At 44.1% G+C, this 10,835-nt stretch overlaps 2 protein-coding genes across 2 annotated transcripts in view; one reads left to right on the forward strand and one right to left on the reverse strand.

The window, feature by feature from the left end:
* Positions 1-1,903, forward strand: part of Grx3 (Glutaredoxin 3) — a 48,419-nt gene extending 46,516 nt beyond the window's left edge. The window contains exon 11 of the mRNA XM_065429830.1: positions 1,809-1,903. Coding sequence (XP_065285902.1) covers positions 1,809-1,853 — 45 coding nt within the window. The 3' untranslated portion in view covers positions 1,854-1,903. The remainder of the gene's footprint in view (positions 1-1,808) is intronic.
* A 5,425-nt stretch (positions 1,904-7,328) lies between these two features.
* On the reverse strand, positions 7,329-10,082 carry LOC135900367 (RING finger protein 145-like). The gene is made up of 3 exons (XM_065429839.1): positions 9,871-10,082; positions 9,320-9,487; positions 7,329-9,249 (listed from the first exon to the last, which is right to left on the reverse strand). Exons 2-3 carry the CDS (start codon positions 9,477-9,479, stop codon positions 7,625-7,627), a joined length of 1,785 nt encoding a protein of 594 aa, XP_065285911.1. The 5' UTR covers positions 9,480-9,487; positions 9,871-10,082; the 3' UTR covers positions 7,329-7,624.
* Positions 10,083-10,835: the final 753 nt, after the last annotated feature.

The raw sequence follows: 10,835 nt of genomic DNA on the forward strand, positions 1-10,835 counted from the left end.
GCGCATTCTAGACAGTAGACTACGTTGCTTGATGTGCAGGTGAAAGCTGAAGTTACCTTGTGTGTGTAATTCGACGCTGTACCTTTTACTGTAGTAGTAGATTGAATGTGTTTGCATCTAGAGCACCTGGGGCGGCCACAGGGATTGGTTGTTTGACAAAGCAAGGCTCTATATACTACAAACAAATTTCCGTTCCCCTCGCGAAAGGAAGTATACGAAATCATACCTCATACACAAGTTTAATTGCCTACACCCGACAGGAATTAATTTGGCACGCGGCAACTTAGAATCTTTAAAAGCTGTAACTTAAAGCTGAAACTCTCATATCATCAACCAATACACAAAACACATTAGGCCACCAGCCAACTTTAATTCTTAACCTCACCTACTCTTCCATTTCGAAAAATTTTTTTCCTGCCTACTATTCAATTTAATGTACTCTTTCAGGTTTTTATGTCTATACCAACTGTACGATCCCCTTCTTCCATGTACACTTGCCCCCGCCCGCTTCTGTGTGCGTCACCCTCCTGTTTGTTATACCGGTTTCGGGCCCCCCCTCTCCCTTCCCTTCCTCCCCCCTTTTTTTATCTTTTTTTTTTTTCTTGAAACCCCCTGGACAACACATTCCGAAGTCAATATGCCTTTTTCGGCGCCTCAACCCAGAGTATCGCCATTTCTGGATGCTGCCGTAACGACACCTACGTTGAGCGCGTGGGGCAGTGCCCCTTGAAAGACCATGCCGCTGCCTTTCAGTCACCCCATACATTGCACCGCAGACTCCTCGTCGCCATCTTAACTATTTCATTCAACTCATGTTATTTTTTTTTTTGTGTGTGTGTCTGGGTTTTCTCTTCTTTTTTTTTTTCGTCTTTTGTGTTACTCGCGCACTGACCGCTTGACCAGCCGTTCTAATGCCTCAAAAACATGCCGCCAACGACTCCCCCTGAATACCTTCTAACCTTTTGCATCCCCAACACGCTCCCAAGCCCCCGTATTTCTTAAAACTTTCACTCTCCCCCTCCCCCCCCCTTTTTTTTGTCTGTCTTGGTGCCGCTCTGGCTTCCCCCACCCCCTTTTTTCCTTCTTTTTTCTTTTTTTCTGCTTCTATTTCTTTTCTTTTCTCCCCGCGTGCCCACTCTCACGCTCTTGTCCCCTCGTCTTGAGAATGAAGCTCACAGACGTCGGACGACAGCGCTTGTTTCCTCTGGTAATCTCTCTCTTTAAAACCAGCCGCCAGCAACAACATCCGCACGTGACGTCACTGCACTAACCCTTTAAAACTAACACGCCGAGGATGACGAGGCCGCCTTTGACGAAGATAGGTCCTCCTATCGAAACGTTGGCCAGCCTGTCTGAGGCACCTTATCCCTGTTTACAAGCTTTATACCCCATTCATGAGAACATGGTATTTAGAGATTTATAGTGCACTTGCAGGCGATTTTGCATATAATTGCAGCTGCTTTATGGTTGTGCAGTGCAATTTCTGTAAGTATTCAGATGGCATAAATATTAAGGATATTCATTTTCGTTCTCTAGAGCTATGGAATACCAAGAGTGCTGCAGGAGTTGCACTTGAGATCTTACAGTATCCCTAATTGTGTGCATTGTGGCTGTGAATTCCACACATAGGCATTAGTGAAGTGCCACAAGGGTTGCATACTCATTTCATGTATTCAGTCTGAGCTTCCTTGCTACCAGGCATCTAGCATAAAATTGTGTTTTATACATGAGGACATATGTTAATGCCAAAGAAAGGAGGGTTACTTGCAATGTGTTAAGACTGATAAAATGTTGTGTGTGTGTTGCAGGAACTGGAAGAGAGTGGCGAGCTTGCAGCTGCTCTAAATCCATGACTACGCAACACCTCGTGCTCTTTCACGTGAATAAACTACATTTGTGCTTACCTGGTCAGTGTGTTTGCTTATTCTTTTGCAGATATGTTCTATGAACATATAGCTTCTAGATTTCAGGGATGCTTTCACAACAAAATAGACTTGCCACATGCAGAGTACATGCGCAGTGACCCTGTAGGCACCACGATTACAGTAGTTTTTATCACTTTCACACTGTACTTGGGTTCAAAGCAACATTGAGAAGAATGCCAAGGACAATGCCATTGAGTGTGGATTTTTCCAGTGAAATTTTTGGTGAAGCCGGTGGGGCGAAGGGGGGTTACATCTCCTGAACCCCACACCTATTGCAGAATCCCTTTATTCTTCCCTTTCTGCCTTTTGATCTCAAAGTCTAAACAGATTTATCATGGTGCAAAGACATCATGCATTTTGCCACTTGGGACTACTACCAGCATGCTTTGCAGCAGCAGTGGCATTGTGAAACTCACCTTGAAATAGGTTTATTCCAAAAACCAGCACTTAGTATTTGTTGTATTGTTGCACTCAGCTGCATGATAACACTGGCGATTGTCCAAATAAACTAACTATTTAATTGTTAATGTTGCCACCTTATGCAGTCCCTTTCCCCCTAAATGCCAGATGCACATTTGCTTCCCTCTACAACCCTCTGCTGGGAAAAAAGAAGAATTATGGCTAAGTCGCTGGTGCAAACCACATTTCGAGTGACCTTGTGGTCCGACACTTGCCAACAAGAAGCCCAGATTGGCAGACTCACAAGTGTTGTTCTGGGATGCTGCTCCTTCACTCTTGAATGCCTATGCCTTGACAGGTACGATTCATTGTTTCGGTGCAGCAAATATTTTCAGCTGAATACCAAGCTGTCAGAGTGACTCAATTAGTGGCTAATACCTGCTGCTTTGACTCACTGGCTATGGTGTTCTGCTGTAGAGCACAAAATCTTGAGTTCAATTCGTGGCTGTGGCGACTGCATTCTGATGGAGTTGAATGCAAAAACTGGCTTTTGCTTTTAGTAGCTTCAAAGTGGTCAAAGTCAACCCAAAGCCATCCAGTGCTTGAAGCCTACTCTGCAGCCTTGGGAAGTAGAACGATAAAATCAATAAAATTGGTGCACTCATTGTACTACTGCTGCTGCAAAAATGGAAATTCACTGTGCAGCATTACTGCTTTTATTTTTCTGAGGAGCTGCCCCGCTTTGTTACACCTATCTGCTGCAGGACAGACACAAGAAACATAGCATGGGTGACAGATAACCGATATTGAAAAAAAAAAAAATGCGCACATAGTCCAGGTACTTCAGCTATTGATATAAACAGGCAGCAAAGTTCATCTAGAACAATAGATTCTTTGGCAGTGCAGTTGGCATTTTCTTTATGTAGGCCAACTTCCCTACTACCTGATAAGCTTGATACATTGAGCAGTGTGTACATGCATATCCTTTTGCAGCAAATGCCATGCCTATTCGCCACTATGAGACAGATGTGTTCAGCAAAGGCCATACGCATTGGTTCGAGCATTTTGTTTTTTTAATATCTGATGCTTATGTTATTGGAACGCTAAACACAAACATCCCTTGGTGCTTGCATTAGACACTGGCACCCTTGTGGGTGCCCAAACACCTTTACATTTCTACAATTTGGAAACCTGGTACCCTTTCATTCTTCAAGTGCATGGCAAGACATTGCATCTTTGATCCTTGTCCTCTGTGGGCACCTCTTTGAAACTCGCCATAAGAATTTTGGCGACGCATTAGTCTTAATAATGCCTGTTGCACTGCATTTCTTGCAGCTGTGATTTCTGCAAATACAAACTTTGTATTAGTGTTTCACATGCAACTATCGCAGCAGCTGATATTTTCGCATTTGCTAGCACCTAGTGGAAGACTGAATTATTCTTGGCATTGGGGTTATGCAGTCCGCTTCGCTGAAAATAAAGTAAAACAAAAGAGAGACTGTTTTCGTAAAATGTTTTTGTGTTTGAACTTGTCACTCTACCAAATCAACAAATAAGTGTCTTCACTGGTAAATGCTCCACCAGGCCACATGCTCAAGTTCTATCCAAGTCCAAAAATAATGAGCATGTTTGATGAATTTTGTGTGTTTCAGTGCCTTGCTTAGCCAGGGATGTTAATGCTGATCGACTCATGTAAGTTTGACATCCTAAGGCGACACTGAGGCTCAGAGAGATGACATTGTGGAGGATTCCATATTTTGACTACCTGGGCCAGTATAACGTAAAACTATTCCAATCTGTTTTTATACCAGATCAGCCATTAGCCCTTCGTGATAGGTCAGTATGCTTCGGGTCCACCCCATATCGGTGGGCGCCATGCCCATATGGGCAGAGCCGAGCCATAGGTCAATATCAAGGAGAGGAGATAATGGCCAATTTGGAATAAAAACAGATTGGAATAGATTTACGTTATATCGGACCTGGGGTTCTGTAACATGCACTTAAATCTAAGTGCACGAGCATTGTTGCATTTTGGTCCCACAAAAATGAAGCTGTAGCTGCCAGGAATCTAACTTGCGAACTTGTGCTCAGCAGAGCACCATAGCATAAAATTCACACAACCACCAATTTCTCTTGATATCAATGCTTTAACTTCTAAGTTGATGGTGTTTTTTGCAAAGAGTATGAGAGTATTTGGTGGGTTTCTTGCTTTAGAATTTAACTTAAGCCCATGAAAAGGTGTGAAAAAATGGTGCAGCACAAATGATAATTAGGCATCTTGCAATAGGCATCTTGCATTGAGCAAACTAAAAAAAATTTCCTTTGTCCAGAAATGTTTCGGTTTTCTGGAACAGAAAGTTGAACTTCTTGCCAGCACCTCTTGTGTAGCCAGCAACACTGTTCTGTTGTATGGTACAGTGCAGATCGGGGATTTCTACACAAGGCTGTCGCATTAACTGCACCAGATCTTTTTTTAAATGTTCCTCCCTTTTAAATCTCTGCAGAGGCGGCTAGAACGCCATGTCATTAGGTCTAGTCTTCTGTCCTTTGCAGGGATGTTTGAGAAAAAGCAACGTTCTCTGATGTGCCTCAACGTGTTGACTTTGATTTGTACATCTGTTACTGACGGGGCATAGTAATGATGCTTTCAAATAACCATGTTTCATCACATCAGACGAAGCTGTTGTTTCAAGCAGGAATGTTTCATTAGTGCAATAGAGCCCAACTCAAAAGGGAGTGTGACAGTTTGCTTCAGCGAAAATAGTTATCAACAAGCGTCCCATAGCTGCAGTGCTTCTGAAAGAGAGCTGGCAGTGAATTAAATCTCACGTGACCCTTTCAAGGGAAGTTTCTGGAGCACTTGTGGGAACCTGTCCACACATCACTATTTGTGGCTTCTGTCTGGGTACTGCTTCCACATTACAGCTTCACTTGAAGAGAATCGCAACCTACATCAGTCCGAATTTTCCGTTCCATGCTGCTAATAGTGTCATCCTGACATTTTGCTGTTCCTGTACTATGGTTCTGGCTATATAGTGTGATTCTACTGCTCACCAATATGTCTAAATCGATCCGTGCCATAAAGAGAATAGTCAAACCTCGCCATAACAAAGTCTCATCCAGCAAGAAAATAGCTTCATCGTAGTTATTTATTATAAGCGTATGCACTCATGTTGGCGAGAAAAAAATTATGATCGGATCTATGTAAAAGAAAGACGTGATATCTCTAACATGCCTGCAAAGGGTATTTTGTTAGCTTTTTGTGGGTTTAGCGGCTTGCCGTGCTGATATGTAACACTTGAACACTTCATTACGAACACACCTTTTGCACGGTTGTTAAACGCAACTGTAAGATTGGTGTGACAGGATCTGCGCACTGTCTTGATGGCTACGAGCTAGCCAAGCCAAGCTGCTGGCAAAGCATGCATCCAGAATGTGCCATTTCAAGATGTTCTTGTCAAGCATTTGACAATTCTGGTACCAAAATACCCATTTTGAGCCATGTGCACAAAAATTTGCTTTGCTATCATATGATCAATGCTGCATTGGATATAACATGTTTAGTTTCGTTATAGTAGAATACTAATCAAAATAAAGCATGGACAATCAAATTTTAGAATTACTTTGCTATACACAGGTAAAGCACGGGGAATGTGGGAGATGGAAATTCAAAACGATGAGCAAAATGAGAACTAGATGAAAGCAGGCACCAACGTTCCGACAAGTGGACTTGTCCTTTGCAAGGCAACATGCTTTTCTTAGCGCAGTATATATAAGTAAGGTTCTTCTAAAGGGGAGAGAGGGTAAGGCGGGTGGACGAGGCGACGACCGAGGGTGTAAAATTGAAAACAAGGATGTGCTACTCAATGTTGAAAGAGCAAGTGTGGTAGCGAAGCGTGTCGGCCAATTGACATGTCACTATAGGTTCCTCTTTTCGTGGAAGTGGCCTGGACGATGAGGGAAAGGGGCGATTATCTGCTCCGCTGGAGGTTAGCTAACTTTCGTCTTTCTGAAAGAGAGAATAAAAATAGCAGCAGAAAATAAAATGGTGCTCATGGAAAATAAATAAAAGAATAAACAAAACAAAGGAATTAATGAAGAGTTGGTGAGGAGGTTGGATTATTACTGACAACCCAATAACAAAAAAAAGGCAGCCCAGTTAAAAATAAGTGCTATTGCTTATAGTTTGAAATTTAGCATAGCAAATATATTGCTTAGTTTAGGGTTGCTAATACTCCAACCTCCCTACCTCCCCTTTCTTTCCTTTCTTTTTCCACAAGCACCATTTTCTGCTGCTACTTTTATTCTCTTCTTCAGAGAGATGGAAGTTCACTGCCCTCCAGCGGAGCAGATAATCCGCCCCCCCACTTTCCTCCCGTCATCCAGGCCACTTCCACAAAAGGAGAAACCTACGTTGACGCGTCAACTGGCTGACACACGCTGGTACCACACTTTCCTTCTTCGACGTCGAGTACTACATCCTTCTTTTTAATTCTGCACCCTTGCTGCTAACACACCTTCAGCCGTCGCCTCGCCTGCCTTGCCCTCTCGCCCCTTTAGGATACTGTGCCGAGGAGAGCATATGTCGCCTTGAACAAGACAAGTCCACTTGTCGAAACGTCGGCTTTTGCTTTCATCTGGTTCTCATTTTGCTCATCATTTTGCTAAATATAATAATTTGAAACCTATATCCATGTTAGTTTGAGGTACGACTGTGTATCGTGTTTGTGGCACTTTCCTGTACACCTGACATCATTTATTACCCAAGTATAGAGCTACTACAGCTCCATTCTGTTGCCTCGCATCATAAAACACAAATGGCACCAAAAAGAAGTACCAGACATAACGGGCTCATCACGAACCACAAAAGGGATCATTACCAATAATGAGGCGAGTTTATAGTAATGTTTTGAGGGATTAAGCACGCCAGCTTAGTGGCTTGGAAGTGCAAAGAACATACCTACTAAATGAAAAAACAGTATAAGAATGACAGCACAAATAGCAGCAGTTAGATTACATCTTTTTTATTCATTCAGAACACTATCGCTGTACACACAAAGAGCAAGTAAAGAGTATTTACAAGAGTTGAAGTAACAATGGAAGAGTTGTGTTCCCGGAAGTGATGTGAGCTGTGGAGGGCACTATGGCCATAGAAGGGCATCACATTTTCTCACTGTTACAAGGGGTCCCCAAGAAGCAGCTCCCAGTAGCACCACTTCTATAAAACAAGGGGCACAAGTGAGAACAAAATGGAACGTTTATCTGCGCATGGCACAAGTGGAATAGTTGGCATAGTTGCTTCAGGAGGCATCTGTATGATTGGTCTCATTTGGTGCCGCAGGTGGTTCAGGATCACTCACAAGCCCAAGCTCTCCATTTTCCAAAGAGACGTGAGCATGACACAGGGGGCACTTGTCTTGTATGTACAGCCACTTGCGAAGACATGTTCGATGAAAGAAATGCTGGCACTTCGTGATGCAAGCTGATCGCATCTCGGAGTAGCAGATGGAGCAGACATCATTGTGCAACAAGAGCTGCTCTGGTGTTGCCTCAGGAAGAGACTCAGTCTTCCGCACAGCCTCACGGCGCAGAAGGAAACTCTTCCAACCAGCTTGCATGCGCTGCCACACGTTGAAGTAGCAGTGGACGAGCAGGATGGATGCATTAGCCCAATTCCACTTGCCTGTTGTGGATTCCCAGAAACCCATTCCTACAACAAATAGAGCTACCAAAAACTCCAGAATTTTTGTCACTGCTCGAGCCACATAAATGACATCATCCAAAGCCTCCCAAGGTTCCGTGCGCCATGCATCATACACAAACAAACCATAGATGACTAGCAGACCCACTACCTGTACAGAGGTGAGGATGCAAGAGGAGAGAACAATCATCATCCAAAAATCAATGGGGAAGAGAGTAGACAATCGCCAAGTGATATGCAATGGGAAAGCAACAAGAAAAGTGCACATGCCCAAGGTCCGAACATGTCGTCCAACCTGCCGACTCTGTGATGCACTCAAAGCCAACACCACTGGCTCTGTAATCTCCAGCACTGACTGAAGCATAGATGACATGACAATGAACAAAATGATGAGCAGTACTGCCACTCGGCTGGGCATCTTGATTTCAGTAAGGCCAGTCTGCAGGGCCAGTAAGAGCATGGTGATGCCCTCTGTCCAGCCGCTGTGCAGTGGATTGTCATTCAGAAAAGTAAAGCTCCCATGCAAAAATGCCTTGGTTCCCGACAGTGTGAAGTAAGCCAAATAGGAGACTGTTACTGATGAGGCAACCAAAGTCACAGGACTGGAGCAGACATTGCTAGCAGAGCTTAAAGCTAGCAGATACCATGGGCTCTCCCAAGTAGGGTAACTTTCTGCCAACTTTACACAGAACTCAATTAGCCAAAACACAAGAAAATGGGTTGGCACAAATAGCTTGTTCCAAAATAGTGTCATCAGACCAATCCAGCCAAAGCGCATGGTCAGCAGCAGTGTGTCCAGGTAAGTGTCTTTCAAGAAGCTGATCAATGATGGTACCTGACTATATAGATAACACGCAACACTGACACACATCAGTGCATTGCCAAAATTATGGAGGACTTCAAGCGACTCTGGGGGAAAGTCCAACACACGAGCCAGAACAGGAAGGGTATAACACGATAAGATGGGAAGCATGGGCCGTGAACGGCTTTCTAGCAGCGCAAACACCATGCAGGCCAGCACAATGTGGGCCAGAAAGGCAGTCAGCTGCCTTCGGGCAAAGCTTTCATCAACATCCAAATGTCGCGACAGACTTGTTTCCATCTGGATGTAGTACTTTGACAGGAGATGAGAGCTGAGCAGCAGCAGCGCGCTCACAAAGTTGGTGTAGAGAGAGCGCACCCGTGGAATGGGCAGCAACAGCAAAAGGAAGCCGTGGACAAGAACTGAAAGAAATTTAAAAAAATGCTTGCGTAAGTTAGCGTCGCTCTCAAGTAACCAAGTCCAAGTAGTTACCTAGATTGGTCAGCACTGCGTTCAGGACTCCAGGAAGCGACATGGACTGCGGCACCGACTTATTTCGGTCATGCTGCCACCAGTAGTCAATAATAAACAAGCCCGGCACCCGCATGATTATGCCAACGGCTGCTTCCACTTGGGCTCTAGATGGCCTCATCCTGAAACCTGCATGGACAAGATGTTTACTTCCTGTGTAACATCGCGAGTCACTCGAAGGCCGCACGTGAACTCTACAGACCGCGGATATTTCTTACAGGTTCGGTCATTTCGTAAACAAGAAGAAAGCAAGCCCTCAAGGCGCTAATCGCCGTATCACACAGGGCACACACCCATATGCGACACACATTTTGTAGCCAGTCGTTCTGCAGCGCAGTAGTGTGCTCACCAATACGTCACCAGTGATCTATGCAATATCTGCTACTATTTTAACAGAAATTGCAGCCTATCAGTACTTCTTAACGCAACTCGCCTGCGAGCACAGTGTGAAACCGCTGTCATGCGTCCAAATAGAAACATGTTGCCGTTTCACTCATCCGTTCTATACGCACCTGATTCAGTTCGCCCGGGCAGAAGTCATGTATTACCAGGTTCTTCACCGCCAACTAGGCAGAACTGTGAACTGCCGTATTCACGTCTGTATCAACCAACGGCCACAATATTCCAGCAAACGCAACATGTTCACTCGCACACCTCACATCGCTGACCCACCAAGATGGTAAACACAAAACGAGCACCCCGCAGCGGCAGTGCATCGAACTACGCCACAGCAAATGATAACCGATTCGTCCACGTGTCGATCGATGTTGCGGTGTTGCCCCCCTGTTGCATCCAGGATTGTGAATGATGCGCCATTCACCCCAAACGAACGAAGTCATCGTTTTAAACGGGACGCTGTCTATCTTAATAAGCTGCTAGGTTCTATCTTAATGCTTGATGTTAAGCATTGCGCGTGTAAATCGTGCCAGTACCTGCTAGTACTTCCGCAAACACTTGATCCTCTGTTGCACACGTCTGGTAAAGACACTGAACTAGCGGCTAGAAAAAAAAAAAATCAGAAAGAAGGGGTGGTTGTTTCGAGTTAATACTAAGTGACGGTGTCAACTCTTACTACACAGGATCAATTAGCTATGTCTTAACAGTCCATGCCTACGTACTTACCTTAAAAACCAACGGTAAATGATAGGCAATTTCTCTGTCACTGCAATATAGTAAAGAAAATTATCTTAGATATGTCACTGTGTGTTTATATATAATATACTTCCTAGGACCATTATGCACTTTTGGCCACTCTAAAGAGTCATGACATGCAGTATAGTTGCTTCAAATCAGTGGTTGACAACGCAGGAACCAGTTTACAGACGACAAATTTAATAAATTTAGATTTCATTGGCACAGCAGCCATTGCCACTATTATGCACCAAGAACAGGCTTATTGGTCCTTTTTTAGAGATACGGTCTACTGAATGATGCTGCATGTATATATGGCCAAACTTCATGCACAATGTCTATTGCC

Source organism: Dermacentor albipictus, chromosome 1, assembly GCF_038994185.2.
Source record: "Dermacentor albipictus isolate Rhodes 1998 colony chromosome 1, USDA_Dalb.pri_finalv2, whole genome shotgun sequence".
Taxonomy (NCBI): domain Eukaryota; kingdom Metazoa; phylum Arthropoda; class Arachnida; order Ixodida; family Ixodidae; genus Dermacentor; species Dermacentor albipictus.

Excerpts from the sequence above, each read along its gene's own strand:
- LOC135900367 (XM_065429839.1), bottom strand. The coding sequence starts at position 9,479 with ATGAGGCCATCTAGAGCCCAAGTGGAAGCAGCCGTTGGCATAATCATG. Across the intron at positions 9,250-9,319 it reads CGCAGTGCTGACCAATCTAG|TTCTTGTCCACGGCTTCCTT; the intron begins GTAACTACTTGG and ends AATTTCTTTCAG.